Below are 20,170 nucleotides of genomic sequence, written 5' to 3'. Positions count from 1 at the left end.
AAGATTTGTCTGTGAAACCAGGGGAAAGTCTCTTAAAATAGTGTGTATTGTAAGTGGCGGATGAATGGATGAATTCATAACCAGATCTTTCGACTGTCAAATATCAAGTTTTGGTCATGGGACTGAAAACCTCTTACATTCTCCAAGGTCACAAATTGCACACATGTAAATTTCTTCTTGATTGCACTCTTAATTATTATTATCATTTTCTTTCTCTGATCTGTAGATGGAGGTGGAGGAGAGGAATATCTCTTGTTCCCATTCCCTCAGGGCAGCAGACACAGCAGCATGGAGCTCTTCTGAGATCTTTCCACAAGTAATCCTTCTCGAAGTGCTGTTTATTGGACCTTCTTGATGTCAAGTCACAAAATCACACACACACACACACACACACACACACACACACACACACACACACACACACACACACACACACACACACACACACACACACACACACATATTCACACAGTGTGAATGTTATTTTTCATCTAAAGCTGCGAGATGTGGCATTGCTGAAAAATATATCTGAGTGAAGCAACATATACAACAGCACACTTTAACATCAAATAAATAAATGTTTCATTGAAGCCAATTGCATTACACACTAACAAATTCACATGTTTGTGCTGTTGCAATTGTGTCCTATCAGTTTATTTGTACAAGATGTTTGATATTTTGCATTCAAATCTCAAACTGACTTTCTCAAAATTACACCTGAAAACTAGTGATCAAAAAAAAAAAAAATCTTATTGTAATTCCAAGTTTATATTTTTCAAATGCAACAATTCAAGTGACTAATAAAAAAATGATGGTAACTATAAAATAATATTCAATTCATTAACATTAGTTAATCTCAACATTTACTTATACATTTTTATGATCAAAAGTCGTATCTGTTAACATTAGCTAATGCACTGTGAACTAACATGAACAATTGAGGTTAATAAATGCTGTAAAAATATATCACTAATTGTTAGTTAATGCAATTGTTAACAAATGAGACCTTATTGTAAAGTGTTACCAAAATGATATAGATCTGCAGTGTAAGTGTGAAAACTGTCTTAAAAAACAAGAAATTACAAACACAAGAAATAAATCACTGTAAAAGTCACAATTAGCCTACTATAATAATGAAAGAGTGATGCTTTTAATACATTGACACAGTGAAAAAAACCACAGTGATGACGACAATGATGACTTATGATATTTTATTAACAAAGAGGAGGTCAACTATAATTATAATGAGAACAGTATTGTAATAAACGGTAGTTGTTTCAGTGCATTTTTGTGAGAAGAGCGCGTCTACGGCTTACACATTCTGATTAGTTCAAGCAGATATAAATCGTATTATCGTAATATTAAGGTATTTACGAGGCAGTGGTGCTGGAACGAGTGAAGAGAGATCCGGTGGGACGGAGAGCTCGCTGCTGTGCCCCTGGGTCGAGGTGGGGTGGCTGCCGTCCTGGAGGGAGCGGAGGAGTCGCCGGCGTTCGCCAAGCGCTCTATAGTTTGGTGAAAAAGGCATAGCCAAAAAAGGAAACCCATTTACACAACATAAAATTCCAGGCCTGGCCCTCTCTCGTCCTCCACTTGTATGTCTCCGGGCTCCCTCATGAGAGGACTCGAGACCGGTGTGACTCGCAGGTGGTGCTCATTCTCAATCACCCACCGGTCCCGCTCGCTCCTCCCATGTCCCTCGCCACATACACTATTGTAATAAAATGTTGTGAATTCTTTGGGCTTAGTTGCCATGTTTCAGCGTGTTGTTGGGAAGAACAAGCTCTTCAGTTTACCAGTATTAATTTTCTTCAGCGCAGTTAGTCCACGGTTCAATACAGGTTTGGAACAATATTAGAGTGAGGAAATAATGACAGTTAGAGGTGAACTATAGCCGCGTTTCCACCGAAATTACCCGGAACTATTTGTACCAGGAACTTTTTTCCCAGGAACTTTTTCTCCCCCAGATCTGCTACAATCTGCGTTTCCACCGCGGTCTAAAGTACTGGGGAGATTAGGCAAATTAGTCCGGTGACGTGGGAATGCGCGAGACTGCTCCTCCCAGTCACCGACGGACATGAATCACTTTTGCGCGATTTTCTGTCTGCAACAATAACAAGTGTAGGTGATGCAAGCAGCGCTGCTTTTGCTGATTATGTACACACATTACCAACACTGCTTATTTAAACGTGCACTTTCACCTGGTTTGACCATTTTAATGCAAAATGGGATGATGGGCAATCCAAAATCTGAATGTGTTGTAATAGCTCAATTCCAAAACAAAACATTTTCTATAAAAGGATAATGAGGTTTCAGTCATTCATGACAGATGTGTGAAAAGTTAATTGAATGAAAACAATAGACTGAATTAAGCAGTTGAAAGATTAGGTACTAGACTGCAAGTATTTTATTTTTTTATCACAATAACATCTCTTAACATTCACAAAAAAAAAAAAAAATCACATGACTAGTATTACAATATGCTTCATTAAATGCATAATTTTAGAGACTTCTTCCTCAAATTTGAAATGAAGCAGGACCACACTTATGGCTTCACTTAAGTTGTGGTTATAAGTTATTATACTACATTCACATAGTTATACATTTAAAAATATAATATTTGGGTTTTCTAGATATGTTTATGTGCATATTCAGAAAGACTTGCGAGCAGCAGCCCTTTTATTTGCTTCCGACACTATATGAATACAATTAGAATGTGGTTATATAGTTAGAATGTGGAAATTAAAGACACAGTGACATTTTACACATTTGACTTTATTTTAGACAGATTAGTTCTTACAAAATTAAAATAAAAGTGTGCAAAGACAAATAAATTACTAGAACAATAAAATGAAAATATAAAATGTGAAAACAACAATATAAAAAAAGTGTATTTTTCAGTAACCTGTCCAAGAGCTGTGCCAACACGTACAATATATAAAGTACAAATGTGGTAGTGCAAATGCTTCATTCAAGCGGCTGGTCATTGTGGCTACTTCTTGAACAACTGGACAAACTGTCCAAGAACAGACAGAAACCCGGTCTGAAAGTCCCTCTGCTTTCTTCCGCTTCTGACTGGTGGAATGCCAACTCTTGCCTCCTCATCTCTCCTCGGCCTGGCTCTCCAGTAACAGCTGAATATATTGGTCTGTTCTTGTCCATGCTGCAGGACGGCCCGGTTTGCGTCCGATCCATGTCCCTCAGTGCATCAAGAAAGTCACAGTCCCTTTTCCTTTTCCCTAAGTAGAAAAATTGCACAGAAACACATGGAAATTAATACACAAGGCAACCATGAAACAATAGAAACCATCAATTAATTATTTAAAGTGTTTTCACTACAAATATTGAACAATTGTTTGCCCAGCTTGAACAATGCCCAGTGTGCAATTTTTATCATGGGCAATTTAAGTTTACAATTAAAAACAACAAAACCATTAAGGATTACACATCAGTTTTAAAATATATACACATTTTTGTCAGCTTTATAACGTACTGGTGACCGCGGGGGAAAACACGCTGGTCTCCGTTGCCTGCGATTCATCAGGGCCACTCGTTACGTCTGGAAAAGCACGTTGAAAAAAGTTACTGCAACGTGTTTAAACACTGCAACGAGTTTAATAGATGATACCAAGATGATATATTTACCTTCAACCCACTCGGATTCCTGGATGGTTTCCAACAACGCACTAGCCGAGTCTTTCGTTACCGCTGCGCCAGAAAAGGACGGTCTGTGTCCCAGCAACGCGTCCAGGCGGTCATGCCACTTGTTGGTACGCCGGTCGGAACCGCTCCGGTTGTTATGATCCTTTAATTTCTTGTAATCTTGTCTAATTTCTTCAACTTCTCTCTGCACTGTTTTCCAGTGTGACTGGAACCGAGTCGATATCTTCAGGTAACGTTATACCTTTTCATTGCGGGTCGCCGTTTCCAGTTCCCGCTGGATGTCCTCCTCCGCATATATGCTCAATAAAGCCTGAACCTCGTCGTCGGTCCATCGGTCGAATTTTTTGTTGAACTCCATTGTTGCAAAAATAATATTTACTGAACGCAAAACCCACGGAGCCCACCTCGCAAAAGACTTGTAAATATGGCGGTGGAAAAAAAAAAATAGCTGCGAGAGCTCAACCAATCAGCATGTTCAGCGCCCAAGTCCCACCCCCGAAAGTTCGCGAACCTTTTCAAAAGTCCCACCTCGCAAGCAGGGCCGTTTGGAGGGGGAAATATTTACCCGGAACTTCATTTAGACCCTGGTTCCTGCGGTCGAAACACACCGAGTTCCCCCCCAAAGTTCCTGGTTCCGGGGTAAAGTTCCTGCGGTGGAAACGCGGCTTATCCCTTTAAGGACTAGCGTCAGCGTGTTCATTACTGCACTGCTGTCAATTTAAGACCTGCACGCATCTAATATACAGACACACATTCCTCACCTCCCCGCTCTGTTAAAGTGTGAACAGCATTGCAAGCGTGGCTAAACACCTCTAACTTTAGTGCATAGTGATTGGATATTTGCTCATATCAGCGCGTAGACTCACAGGCACACTCAAACAGAGCCATTTCGGAGAGAGAAAAAAAACGCAATTCACAAGCTCATATTGAACGTGAATGCCGTATCGAACGGTTTAATATTATATTGAGAATTGTGGCATCCCTAATGTTTACTATTACTGTAATATTAGAAATGTTAATTTTTTTTAATTCTATTTATCCATGGCACATGCATTTTGGTTCTTTATATGCAGCCTAAGTAATGTTGTCCAATGACTTGTATTTAGGTAGTTTATTGTATTGTAGGGTAGAGTATTATAGAAAACGCCGCGCTTAAGGACTGTGTAACTTTTTTATAAATTTAGTGTCCCCAACTGAGCAAGCCAAGCCAAAGGCAACAGTGGCAAGGAACCAAAACTCCATCAGGTGACCTAATGGAGAAAAATAAACCTTGGGAGAAACCAGGCTCAGTCGGGGTGCCAGTTCTCCTCTGGCCAATTAACAAACAGTGTATGATTATTATTCTGGCAACTTTACAGGTCAGAGGTCATATCAGATCGGAATATTCGAAAGATCGGAGTCATCACGCCAGAGACTGGTTTATTGAGGATGACATGTCGTTTAAAAAATGATAAAATAGGAATATTCGAAAGATCGGAGTCATCACGCCGGAGACGTCTTGGGTACCCATAAATAAATATGTAGCCGACTCACCTATGTTCATCAGGAGCCTTTAAAATACCATAATAGGGGCACTTTAAGAAATATTGTGCATTTTTCAAAAGGCTCTTTTTATACATTTACAGAAAAAGGAAAAAAAATATTTGCTTAATTATTATTTTTGTCTTGTTTTTCAGTATACAAATACCTAAACATTTTTAATTAAGATACATTTACTTAAGAAGCACAGTTACTCACTGTTCCTGTTTAAAAGACTTTCATAGCTTTAATCAAGGATTAATCTATATTTAATTGAATACATACCCATTTAGCACTATTTTTTTTTTTATTTCTAACTTTTGTCCTTCTCTGAAAAAGATATACCTATGCAAAAAATCTTGGTGTATTTTTGACTTCGAGCTTAACTATATATAAACAACATACCAAAAACATTAAACAGCCCCTGCAGATCATTATGAATAAGCATGAGGTACAGTATAAGAACTTACCATGAAGGAGATGGAGCTGTAGTTCCTCGTGTTCACCCCTAAAGAAAGGGGTAGAAATAATTTGTGAAAAAACAGCCTGTACTGTGACATGTCCTGCATTATTTTCCATAATTAATTTATTAACAAGTGAGTCTTTATACTATCACACAAGGAAAGGTCAATAAGTCTCTTAAAATATCTTAAATATACTTTAAATTCATGCATCTTTACAAAAAAAAATGTATATATATTAAAATTGTATATGTAATATATATATTAAATAAATAATAAAAAATATATTAAAACTTATAAAATGGGATATATTTTTTATATAAATGGGATTTATTTTTAATAAATGGGATGCTGGTTTGCTCTTTTCCCCCTCCTCATTATACGTCTGCAATTTGAAACAATAAAAGAAATCCGGTAATTGTTTAAATACATTACACAAACAACATATATATATATATATATATATATATATATATATATATATATATATATATACACACACACAAACAAAAAGAGGCAACATTTAAAAAAATATATATAAAAAATATAAAGTAAATATAACTTTAAAAAAAAAGACTGACTTTCTCCAGTTCAATTCGCTTCTTTCTCCGCTGGGATCAAACCAGCATCTGTATATCAGTTCAGTGGTTTAACCCACTGGACCACCATCTCCAAAGCCTCTTTGGCCGAGTTGAAAGCCGATTTCGTAATTGATGTCTGTTAAAAGAAAAATAAGAGGTGTTGACATGAAATGTCAAGCAGTGACAGCAGCTACTGTACCTAAAACTATTTCAACAAGATTTGTCTGATTAATTGAGTTACTAAATTGAATATTTGTGCCTTTAAATATTCATTCATTCATAACATTCATCATATTATTCTTTAAATTCATCACTACAGGACTATTTAAGAAAACTGTAGGCATAAAAAAAAAAAAAACAGAAATCAGTGTCAAATATACAACTTCACCCATACATACACACATTTAAATGAAATCTGTGTTATTTTTCAACTACCCTTAAACAAAGCATGTTTTAAAGTAAATTTGAAGTATAAACCATTAAACAGCTGATTAAAGTGAGTGAGTGTGTGTGTGTGTGTGTGTGTGTGTGTGTGTGTGTGTGTGTGTGTGTGTGTGTGTGTGTGTGTGTGTGTGTGTGTGTGTGTGTGTGTGTGTGTGTGTGTGTGTGTGTGTTGGGTTATGTTAGGGTTTTGTTAACAAACTGACCCCCCATTGCGTTCTGTTCATCCAGGCTCAACTGAGAAGGAGTAAGGAAGTTGTAATAGGCTTCGTCGTTACTCGAGTCCGTATTGTCTTCACTCCAGTCATCGCTGACTTCAGGGTCGCTGGGGATATCCTGATATGAAGGCTCATCTAAAGATGATAATGACATACATATTACAGTATTAATAAAATTACAGTGCTTCTACATTTTTTACTTTCCTCCAAAAAACCGTAAAGCAAAAATAAGCGTAGAGCCAGTGCAGACTCCAATAAGCAGTTACATATTCTCATAACATGAACATCTCACTTACCATCATCACTCTGTGAGTGGGTGTTGTGGACTTTCCATTCACGCTGGAAAAAGGCGTACAATCCTAGCAAAGTAAACAGCATTTTGATGCCTTTACTAGGCGAACCTGCAGTGTGAAGCGAGGTCAACGTTTGTTATTTATCGCTGCTGAATTTACGTTGTGTACAGATAAAAATGGTGTAATATCCAGTGCGCAATAAATCAATGTAGTTAAAATGCAAGCAAGTTGTTGTGGTTTAAGCAGGAATCGAGTGAAAGACACGAGAAGCAGTAAATCGATCATCAACGAACAGCAAGTGGTGCAGATTGAGCAAAGTAAGATTCTTTATACCGAGCTACTGTGACGTCACATTCTAAATGACATTCCAGAGCCGCCGAGAATTCCGTTCTGCGCTGTGGCTTGGGCGTAGCCGCTGAACTCGTACTCCAGTCCATTATTGTACTTAGGAAAAGCAGAATAAAACAGATTTATTTAAGAAATCATCACACACAATGCTTGTTATTTAAGTCGTGCAGGGGCAGAGCCATAGGAAGGGTTTTATAATCACCAAGGTCATAAATTTGAACTAGTTAGGCTGGTTTGGCCTAAATAAGTTTTTTTTAATATATATATATATAAAATTGAGTGGTCCAAGACCTTGGGACTTTTGTCACACTTGAACCCACGAATACACACAAACATAATGACTGGATTCGAGGAGTTTTGTGGTTGAAATTTAAATAAGTAAAAAATCCTTTCCTCACGGGTCAATTTGACCCCCTGAGGAATGAATGGAATGCGAGGAATGCTTCAGCTTATATAGAAAAACCTAAAAAATTATTCACCCAAAATGATTTTATAATGTCTACATGTGGATCTGAATGCATACTGAAGTGATAAACTCGAGAACTGCTATAAGGCCATATGAAATATCATGTTATATAAATATATATTTATTTTTCCACAAGAGGTCGGCAAAGACAAAAATTGGCCCAATGTGAGATTTGAGCTGAGTTTTAAAGAATTACTTTGAATTTAAGTTAAAATAATGCGAAGAATGTGCTTAAATTATATTATTTCTTGATAAAAATCTAGTAATTTAATGGTAAAAAAAAAATTATATATATATATATATATATATATTTATAATGCATTAAAGACTAGAACAAATATTACAAAAATTAAATAATATAAGCTTTCTGATGGAAAAAAATAAATAAAAGAAGGATTATTTTAGGGCCCTGATTTGATAAACAATTTTGTGTGAATGAGAATTATGTATTTTTGTATGATTTCTGAATTAAAAAGCAAGTAAATCACACCACCAAACTGCTTTTATTTTAGTTTATTTTAACGACCATTGCCACTTTTAGACTTTGTAACTTGCACAACTCAAAATTCAATGAGGAAATGTTGATTTATATTTTTTAAGTAACAAATCAGAAGCAGGCATGCAACGTATTTTAATAAACAATGTTTTATGAATCAGGCTCATATATGGCTCAGATCAGTCAAAGGTGTTGCAAAAGTCCTTCTGGCAGCACTTGATGTTGATGTAGGAGTTCTGTTTCTGCATCTCACAGTCTGACATGGACATGCACTTTTGGAAATGGCCATCTGTTTCAAACAAAACCAGAATTTTTATTTTTTTATATTATATGGAATCTTGTTTCCACCATGGAATAAAACATTTAAAAAGATAATTGCGACGTTTTATCTCACAATTGCAAGTTTACAGCTCACAATTTAAAAAAAAATTCAGATTTGCGTGATATACAATACCAATTGCGAGTTAAAATGTCAGAATTGCGAGAATTAAACATTCACAGGTTCTCACAATTCTGACTTTGTAACTCACAAACAATTCTGACTATATCTCGCAATTCTGACTTTATGACTCACAATTCCGACTTTATGACTCGCAATTCCGACTTTATATCACGCAATTCTGACTTTATATCACGCAATTCTGACTTTATGACTCACAATTCCGACTTTATAACTCACAATTCCGACTTTATATCTCGCAATTCCGACTTTGTATCATGTTATTCTGACTTTGTAACTCGCAATTCTGACTTTGTAACTCGCAATTCTGACTTTATATCTCGCAATTCTGACTTTGTAACTCGCAATTCTGACTTTGTAACTCGCAATTCTGACTTTGTAACTTGCAATTCTGACTTTGTAACTCGCAATTCTGACTTTATATCACGCAATTCTGACTTTGTAACTCACAATTCTGACTTTGTAACTTGCAATTCTGACTTTATAACTAGCAATTCTGACTTTGTAACTCACAATTCTGACTTTATAACTCACAATTCCGACTTTGTAACTCGCAATTCTGACTTTGTAACTCGCAATTCTGACTTTATATCACGCAATTCTGACTTTATATCACGCAATTCTGACTTTGTAACTCACAATTCTGACTTTATATCTCGCAATTCCGACTTTGTAACTCGCAATTCTGACTTTGTAACTCGCAATTCTGACTTTATATCACGCAATTCTGACTTTATAACTAGCAATTCTGACTTTGTAACTCACAATTCTGACTTTGTAACTCGCAATTCTGACTTTGTAACTCACAATTCTGACTTTGTAACTTGCAATTCTGACTTTGTAACTCGCAATTCTGACTTTATATCACGCAATTCCGACTTTATATCTCGCAATTCTGACTTTATATCACGCAATTCTGACTTTATATCACGCAATTCTGACTTTATAACTCACAATTCTGACTTTGTAACTCACAATTCTGACTTTGTAACTCACAATTCTGACTTTATATCACGCAATTCTGACTTTATATCACGCAATTCTGACTTTATAACTCACAATTCTGACTTTATAACTCACAATTCTGACTTTGTAACTCACAATTCTGACTTTATATCACGCAATTCCGACTTTATAACTCGCAATTCTGACTTTGTAACTCGCAATTCTGACTTTATAACTCGCAATTCTGACTTTATAACTCGCAATTCTGACTTTATATCTCGCAATTCTGACTTTATATCACGCAATTCTGACTTTATGACTCACAATTCTGACTATATCTCGCAATTCTGACTTTATGACTCACAATTCCGACTTTATGACTCGCAATTCCGACTTTATATCACGCAATTCTGACTTTATATCACGCAATTCTGACTTTATAACTCACAATTCCGACTTTATATCTCGCAATTCCGACTTTGTATCATGTTATTCTGACTTTGTAACTCGCAATTCTGACTTTGTAACTCGCAATTCTGACTTTATATCTCGCAATTCTGACTTTGTAACTCGCAATTCTGACTTTGTAACTCGCAATTCTGACTTTGTAACTTGCAATTCTGACTTTGTAACTCGCAATTCTGACTTTATATCACGCAATTCTGACTTTGTAACTCACAATTCTGACTTTGTAACTTGCAATTCTGACTTTATAACTAGCAATTCTGACTTTGTAACTCACAATTCTGACTTTATAACTCACAATTCAGACTTTGTAACTCGCAATTCTGACTTTGTAACTCGCAATTCTGACTTTATATCACGCAATTCTGACTTTATATCACGCAATTCTGACTTTGTAACTCACAATTCTGACTTTATATCTCGCAATTCCGACTTTGTAACTCGCAATTCTGACTTTGTAACTCGCAATTCTGACTTTATATCACGCAATTCTGACTTTATAACTAGCAATTCTGACTTTGTAACTCACAATTCTGACTTTGTAACTCGCAATTCTGACTTTGTAACTCACAATTCTGACTTTGTAACTTGCAATTCTGACTTTGTAACTCGCAATTCTGACTTTATATCACGCAATTCCGACTTTATATCTCGCAATTCTGACTTTATATCACGCAATTCTGACTTTATATCACGCAATTCTGACTTTGTAACTCACAATTCTGACTTTATATCACGCAATTCCGACTTTATAACTCGCAATTCTGACTTTGTAACTCGCAATTCTGACTTTATAACTCGCAATTCTGACTTTATAACTCGCAATTCTGACTTTATATCTCGCAATTCTGACTTTATATCACGCAATTCTGACTTTATGACTCGCAATTCCGACTTTATATCTCGCAATTCCGACTTTATGACTCACAATTCCGACTTTATGACTCGCAATTCCGACTTTATAACTCGCAATTCTGACTTTGTAACTCGCAATTCTGACTTTATATCACGCAATTCTGACTTTATATCACGCAATTCTGACTTTATAACTCGCAATCCTGACTTTACATCTCGCAATTCTGACTTAATATCTCGCAGTTCTTTTTTTTCTCGCAATTGCGACTTTATATCACACAATTCTGACTCAATTGCGACTTTAAATCTTGTTCCTTTTTTATTTTTTATTCCGTGCCGAAAACAAGCTTCCATAATATTACATGCATTGCCCAAAAACAGCCAATTCCAAGATACAGTTTACCTAGGCTAGGCGGCATTACTTTGCGAGACAAGAACTCCCGCGACTGTACACTACGGAGAGAGAGAGCGGCTTGCTTGCTGGAGAAGGTTACTTACTATGCCCTTGATATGAGTTGTTTTATTTTTGAATGAGAATTCATTATTTGCATGCGTTTTAAAGCCTTGCGCGTAGAATACACACACAAACACATATATATATTATTATTATTATGTTCCGCGGGGCGCGTCCGACTCTGTGGATGGGCAGCTCTTGAGTCAACTGCAGCGGCTGACCGTGGACGAGCAGGTGCCGCCCGGGCAGCCGGTGAACCTGGAGATGGAGTCCGAGGACAGCCGGTTGTCCACCTACCACAACTGGCCCACAGGAGCATCAGTTCAGCCCGACACGCTGGCACAAGCTGGCTTCTTCTATACAGGTCCATCTCATACTAGGGTGTTTTTTGTGTGAGATGAAACTGAGATGAAATTGTGATTGTATGTGGTTTCGATTCGGACCAGGACCAAAACTTAGTTAGCTTCTGTTCGTCTGTTAAGAGGTAAAATAATACCACTCAAAAAGTAAATAAATGGATTATAACTACTGCATAAATATAATTTAGTACCATAAAACCCTTAGTACCATAGGACCCTTAAAACACAAAATATGTATTAAAAAACATTATCAAACTAAAATATAGCCTAGTACAATCATTTTATAAAAAAATAAATAAAAAAAAACAGTACACGTGAACAGTACCCGAGTGTTAAAACATTTTTTTTTGTTGGTGAAAATACTAACGTGCCTAAGACTTTTGCACAGTACTGTATATTAATAATAATAATTTAATAAAATATGTGCCGTTTTCCCTCCTCTAATGTGTGAATGTTTTTTTCCCTCAGAGACTGTGGAGAGTCTGAGAACGTCAAGAACGCAGGTCTCAGTCAGGGAGAAAGGTTTATATTAACCCGCTCTCATTGCACTTATAATGTGTGTGTGTGTGTATCATCTTCTTCTCTCTATCTAGTAGCCTCTGGGATGGAACAGATCATAATCATCTTAATTGACCCAGGTTGAGTTGAAATGTCAGTGTATTTGTGTTTTTCAGTGCGATCAGATCTGAGTCCAGAGGAACAGTTGAGACAGCTTCAGGAAGAGAGGACCTGTAAGGTCTGCATGGACAAGCTGGTCTCCATGGTCTTCATCCCCTGTGGCCATCTGGTCGTCTGCACAGTCTGCGCCACTGCCCCATATGCAGGGCGGTCATTCGTGGGAGTGTGCGTGCATTCATGTCCTGAAGAAACACACACACATACACAGCAACACAGTCTGCTGCACCACTGTCTTTTAAAAGTGATTCAGGATATATAATGCTGAAAAATACTATACAAATGGTGTAATCAGCTTCTAAATCAGCATCAGTGTTCTTTACAAAAGACTTATTGCTTAATATATGGCTATACATTAAAGCTACAGGGCTCCAAAAGTCCACTTTACATCCAAAGTTGCAATATGAAATATTCATGAATTTCAGAATCTCTTCGTTTTTTCCCTTTGATTGAATAGAATAGAATATACTTTATTGTCCCATTCCTAGGAAATTTGTCTTAGACATCATGACACAGCCAGTATACAATACTGAATGAACACACTGAGTGACAACATCCGTTCATCTGTGAGAACATCTGACCGTCTGCACAAAAATGTATTTATTTGATTTGTGATCTTAAAAAAAAGACAGGATCTAAATCAGAAATCCTAAAACCATTATTCATTTTCAGGTTTAAATCCCAGATTGTGGACTTTTGGATCCCACAGAACATTAAAATGTTTTCCATGCTTGTAAGTTCTGGACAACACGTTGATTTTGTGTCATGCCAAAGTAAACCACTTTTTGAGAATTTAAAGGGTTAGTTCACCCAAAAATGAAAATTCTGTCATTAATTACTCACCCTCATGTCGTTGGACACCCGTAAGACCTCCGTTCATATTCGGAACACAAATGAAGATATTTTAGTTGAAAGCTGATGGCTGAGAAAGGCTTCACACAGGCCTCCATTGGCATTCAGTACATTGACACTTCCAAGATCCATGAAAGGCACTTAAAACGTCGTTACAAAGTCTATCTCACCACAGTGGCTCTACAATAATCATACAATGCGACGACAATAGTTTTTGTGCGCAAAAAAAAATCAAAATAACACCTTTATCCAACTTGTTCTCAACTTCCGTGTGTGCCTCCACGACGCATGCGCGAGAATATGACGCAGATCCGGCGTTCGGACATATGACCCAGAAGCGATTTGTTTACGAGCAGAGGAAGACGCGCGTGTCTAAGCTGTTGGATTCTACATTGATCGTGCTTTAGGTCTCGGCGTAGTGCTCAAAATGGGGCTTAAGTGTGTATTTCATCGATTCCCGAACACCGGCGCTACGTCATATTCTCATCATTAAACGGTTACACTGCCTAAGAAGTCTGTCCGAAATCAGTTTCGTGAGGTGCCTTCATGCCCAAACGCTGACTTACAAGCGTCTGAAGTGAGCAGGGCCGGATTGGGACTCATTTTCAGCCCTGGAGTTTCATGCCTTAGACCGGCCCACTTTAGTTCACGACTGACTATATTAAAATAATGTAATTAAAACCTCGGATTAAAACCTAATTCTTTGTGTTTTTGAAAAACATCATCATTTCCAATTCAGTGCAAAAACAGTAGCCTAAGTTTTGCTTCACAGTTGAAGATTTATTAGAACAGTAAATAACAGGACAGTATCAGAATCTATTTTCCTTAAGAATTAGTATTCATATCCAATCCATTTTTTTTAACAAAAATAATTATATAAAAAATAAAGATTAAAATAAAATGTATTGCACTTTCTAATGACAGTAGCATCTTTTTCAAGGAAACAGCTGCTTTACAACTTCAAATATTTTTCACAAATATGAGAACATTAGTTAAAGAATTAAACAAGTATTGCACTTATCTAAAAAATAATTGTTTTAGATTTAGCTTGTTTTAAGCAAAATAATAATTTTAGGGTGTTTTTTTTCTCTCCAGAAAACAAGACATCATTTCTTATGCCATTTCACTTGTCTAGTAAATGTATCTTGAATTAAGAATAATTTATATATTTGAACTGGAAACAAGTAAGATACTAAGTAAGAAAAGCATTTTTTCAGTGATAATGTTTGCTTATTCACACACTATGGTACAATAGCAGCTTACCTGTGTATTTCACAGTGAGAGCATAAGTCTCTTCACAACTGGGTCCTGGCTCTCTTTCTGACACTAAATTAAATTTGTTACATTTATTTCTCACCACAAATATTACAAAGCTTTTAAATCAAGTCAAGTCAGTTTAATTAATGTATTGCTGAATCCTCAGGTATCATTAATTATCTCAGGGCATTTTTCATTGAGTAGGGCTCTTCGTTACTATTACTAGTTCTTCTGAATGACAATCTGGTGTGTTGGGCTCATGACTGGTGCTTAGTAACGTTACTGGGCCTTGCTCTTCACTGTTAGCAGCAAACCGGACTAGAGGCGGCTGCTGCTGAAGAGCTACAAGAAAAAGTTTGATACATGAACGTGGATTGCAGACAACGTTGTTTTGCACGGTCGCTAGCATCTCGCACTGCTCCTAACTACCTTAACGTTAGCTTATTACCGGCCTCGTCGTCTTCATTTATTTAAAATGTGCTCAGCTTAGAACATTTGGCCGCGTCAGTTTCCAAAGCTTTCTTCTTTTTTATCCTGGCCTTTTCAGCGCCGCCTTTGCGCTTCCTATTATCCAAAATCGGACTTTTTTTATTTTGAGCAATTTGCAAGGTGCTGTGTCGGGGGCGGGGCCAGGGAGTGAAAAGATAATCACGTCATCATTAACCTGCAGGCTGCACTCTGCGTGATAATATTAAATAAAAAAGAGTGGGACTGCGGTAAAATAATAAATAAAAGAGTGGGGCTGCTGTGAGTGCAGGCAGCCTAGGGACAGCATCCATATTTCAACCCAGTGCCATGACAACAACGGCCCTCGTGGCCAAAAAAACAGACCGGCCCAGCGGGAATTTTCCCGGTGCTACCGATTAGCCAATCCGGGCCTGGAAGTGAGTGAGTGAGATCTCCCCACTGTGGGCGGGTTGAAAACATCTACTGGCTGTAGTCTCCAGCCTCTGGCCAAAAAATCCTCAGATTACGCGTCATTGGAGGATTTTTTCCAGAAATAAAATGCATAATTCTCTCGTCTCAGGGGGATATGAGGGGGGGGGGGTAGTACCATAATTCAAATCTACTACGGGGTTTCTACTGATACAAAGCTTAATGCTAAATCACTGAAGTGACCCTTTAAATACACAAGGACTAATGACTAAACAAGACACACCTGTGAACAATCAAGACAATGAACCAATGACAACATGACACAAGAGAAGCACATGATAAGATCACATGAGGGCAAGAGGATCACATGACTAACAGGAACCATGACTGTGATCAACTTCAGAATAAAAGACATGAAACATGAACAGGAAACAAAACCAAACACGTGACACATTCTGCTACATTAAATATGCCTTTTATTGACTGTAAGGTATAAAATACAAAATGTGTATATTTATGAGAGCAGTTAATGTAAAGGGATTGTTGTAATGGTAATATAAAAATAAGATTAATAGAATGACTATTTTTAGATCAGTAAATGTGTGTGTGTTTAGTCCGTGCTTTTGTTTTTCTGTGTTACGGTGGGCAAGTTTTAGAAAGTGTTTATATTTGAACCGTTTTGCATTTAATGTTCAGCACTGACTATAGACACATTCACTATATGTGTTAGGCTTTTATTTACACATTGTTTTAATCCCTGTCATGATTTTTATAAATAATTTAAAAAATACAATAGATATATAAATATAAATATTAATTAGTTGATCCTGGGTCTCTTGTTTTGCAGGAAGGGTTTAATTTCATTTAAGCTCTGGGTTTAATTTCTTGTATTTTCTATTTCTTAATTTTATTTCTGTTCCTTGTCCTTGTAATAATAAATAAACCTCATTATGCTAGTTTACACTCTGCAGTTCAATGACTTTCACACACACCCTCTACCTCATCGTACAATATGTTAGTTATTGTTCTGAGCATAATAAATGTATTTAGTTTATAGATGCTTCTGTGTGTCTGTCTCCGCCTACTGGACTGTTTGTATTTTTACTGTCCTAGTTTCAAAAAGAGAAAAACAAGCACATTATGCAAGTTAACACTGCCTCAGACTGTTCTGGGCTGGATTTCTCGTCGTTCTTAAGTTATACCTTAAGGTGCACCTTAACGTTAATACGTGTTTCCTGAAACGATCTTAGTTAAGAATACCTTCTGTAAGTCCTACTTTCGTAAGGTTGGTCTGAATCACTCTTAGCTATACCTTATCATTATTGACAGTTCATTCCACTGGTGGCCACCACTGTGCAAAAAGCTTCTTTACATGTCAGTCCATATGAATATAATTCTGAAGTTGTAATATACTGTACACCCAGAGTTCAATTAGGCTAATTTAATTGTTTGTTTTTTTATGTAAGGATTAAAATTGTCATTACACTAATGGTTGTAAGCTTTTTAATTATATTATCCAAAGGTTCATCAGCTGGCAAACCATTATGGAGTCTATTTAAAGGGAATGATTGTGGAGGGGAGTTTGGTCAAACTATGGCAGCGATACAGCGAATATTTGTGCTAAATCAAAGACGGCGCCGTCCGCGGAGCCATTTCTATGTGCACTATTTCATCCGTGAAAACTTTAGTCCCCTGGCTACCCTGTCCAAAGCTGCAATTCAAAATTAATTTTGCCTGCCACGACAGCAAATTCAGCAGCTCTTAGATCTTGTTGGTCCGACTTTTTCAAGACAAACTCAACGGAGCAGCCCCGAAATTCAGCTGCCGCCACTCTTCTCTTTCGTTCTTTTTTTTCCGCTATAGCTGTTGATTATGTTTCGCGTGTGGCGCCTTTATTGAGTAGGTCATCCAATAACCGAAATTAGTGATTTACACCAATAATGTTATGCGGGCAATCAACTCTGCTTGTGGAGTAAATGAAGACTATGGTAAAATATATTATGATAATATAAATGGCATACTGCCCGTTAGTGGGTTGATGCATGATACCTTTGGGCATAAGAGGTTGCAGGTTCGCACAATCATTTCAAAATTATATAAATTATCCACGGTTTTGAATTTAGTTTGCAATTTGGATTATATGTATAAGATCTCACGAGTCCTGATAAATGCAATTGCAACAATTTCTGAAGTGCTTCTATTATAAAGAACACCGCTGTCTCACATAACGCAGTTAAACAGCCCCTGCATAGAGTGATTCATCTATTTTTGAGTCATTGATAAACTAATTCAGCACCTGCTGACGCCGCACTTAAGAAGGTAAACCTTAAGCAACCTCCTAAGATATAGTTCGGGGCACGCCTAGAAATGGGATACCTTTAGTTAAGTTATACCTTTAGAGTCTTCGTAGCGCGCTAAGAGACAACGTTATCGGGAAATGCAGCCCTGCGCTCTGTCCCAGTGTTTTTTCCCTTTTGGTCTATTGAGGTACAAACTACGTGTTTTGCTACTCTGGAATAGCAGATCTCTGGCCCATTGGGCTCTGGTTTCAGCTGGCGCTGCGTGTTCAGCTCCTCCAGCGTCTACACAGCTTCACAGAGCGCAGCAGACACTGATCTATATTTATGACAAATACAGTGTGTCTATATTTGTGTAGATCAGTGGGAGCAGAGGATGTAAACTGTAGTTGATGGTCCACTTCTGTAGGTGATCAGGAAGCTCTCTGCAGTTCCGGTGTCACTCCTGCTCACCCTAAACACATAATCAAAACCGTTTATCTACACTATCCTAACAATACAATCCAAGCCATGAATGCTGTGATTCAGATAAGTGTAATGTCACTGGTCACCTGTTCACTGCAACCAGGGATGGACCTCAATGTCGTCTAAAGTGGGACGGTCTGCCGCCGCGTCCCTGAGACACCAGCTGATCAACTGATGGCACTCTGTTACACACAACACAGTCTTCAGAAACACAAACCAACAAACTCATCCTGGGTTTCTACCTCTGAATGTTTGCTATCTCTTGCCTGTAGACAGCTCTCTAGGGAAGATCAGTCTGCTTCTAAAGGAGATCCTGTCTGCGGCTATGAAGGGGAAGCACAGGATGTTATAGAGCGTCACCCCCACAGACCAAACAGTAGCCGGTCCTGCATGATAGCGGCGCTGATTAAACCACTCAGGAGGGGCGTATTCGAGAGTACCTGAGAGACACAAGAAGACCAGAAACATCCACTGAATAAACTCCGGTCCAAACTAATTCTCTCACCAAAAGTTCACAAACATCCACAGAGCGTTTCCTCCTGTAACGCAAACCCACCTGCAAAAGACGTGTAGGCCGAGTCCTTCATCAGCGCTCCACAACCGAAGTCCAGCAGCTTGATGTGGTGTGAAGCTGTGGAGATGAGCAGGTTCTCTGGCTTGACGTCCCGGTGCAGGACTCCGCGGCTCTCGCAGTGCTTCAGAGCGGAGATCAGCTGCACCAGCACTTTCTTGGCCAAGCTCTCATCCAGACAGCCGTTCTCCTCGCAGAAACTCTGCAGATCTTGGCAGGGAACTGGCCGTTCCAGGATCAGGCTGTAGCGGGTGTCACGCTCAAACCACTCCACGAGCTGCAGGACGTTGGGGCAGGCGGGAGCCGAATTGACCCGGGCCATCAATGCCACCTCCAGAGGCAGCAGACCCTGACCTTCCTGCAGGGACAAATGCTCCATTATATCCAGCGCTGAGCGAAACGGAGGAAACAGAACAACAGATTCACGCTGGAACTTACATCTTTCAGCATCTTTAGGGCCCTGTCCTTAGAGACGTACTTGATGGCCACCTGTAGACGATAAGCCACAGTAAATCACACCTGAATTTACTGATATCAACATTTATAAAGGCTGTCTGAACAAAGGAGGGAAGAAAATGTCTTACTGGCAGTCCGTCAGACCTGCGGATCCCAGCATACACGGCGCCGAATCCGCCCTTTCCCAGCAAACGGCCCTTCGCATATGCTTCTGCAAAACATACGATCAAAGAAACGTCTTAAGAGAAAACATGTTGCAGTCTCTAAAGCTATACAAAGACATAACTTTAATGCAGTCCTTACATCAAACAGCTGAGGAATATTTTTTAATGACAAATCATTTAATAATTGAGCCATAACTTTTTAATATAAGTCTATTCTGACCTTTGCGAGAACGTTTCGCAGGTGTTTTAAATGAAGTGGATGGACTTCCATCGTCTGGTTCCTCCCGGCTCCCGCTCTGCCCCTTCCTCTTCCTGTCAGCCGGACCTGTGGACACAGACACAGCCAAATCAGAAGGCAGGGGGGCAAAATATCCTGGTAGTTCCTGGCTCAGTGTCGGGGTGGGGTCTGGCAGCGGCTCCTCGTGGTCATCCGAACTGATGATCCAAACCTCCTGACTGGAAGCAGCTCTGCTGGATCTGCAGCAGCCTGGAGCTGGAATATTTCAAACATTAGAAACTGTTTTTTAATATTAT

The 20,170-nt window shown here is 38.3% G+C and overlaps 1 protein-coding gene across 1 annotated transcript in view; it reads right to left on the bottom strand.

Moving 5' to 3' along the window:
* Window positions 1-18,535: 18,535 nt before the first annotated feature.
* Window positions 18,536-20,170, bottom strand: part of LOC307128705 (uncharacterized protein) — a gene marked incomplete at both ends in the record, with an annotated part of 28,116 nt that continues 26,481 nt past the window's right edge. Inside the window, 6 exons of the mRNA XM_079820647.1 lie at window positions 18,536-18,627; window positions 18,712-18,885; window positions 19,002-19,374; window positions 19,455-19,505; window positions 19,601-19,683; window positions 19,857-20,129. Coding sequence (XP_079676773.1) covers window positions 18,536-18,627; window positions 18,712-18,885; window positions 19,002-19,374; window positions 19,455-19,505; window positions 19,601-19,683; window positions 19,857-20,129 — 1,046 coding nt within the window. The remainder of the gene's footprint in view (window positions 18,628-18,711; window positions 18,886-19,001; window positions 19,375-19,454; window positions 19,506-19,600; window positions 19,684-19,856; window positions 20,130-20,170) is intronic.

This window comes from Gobio gobio (assembly GCF_949357685.1).
Source record: "Gobio gobio genome assembly, chromosome: 7".
NCBI classification, from domain to species: domain Eukaryota; kingdom Metazoa; phylum Chordata; class Actinopteri; order Cypriniformes; family Gobionidae; genus Gobio; species Gobio gobio.
Note: the sequence above shows the minus strand (reverse complement) of the source record. Positions and strands in the feature narration are given on the sequence as shown.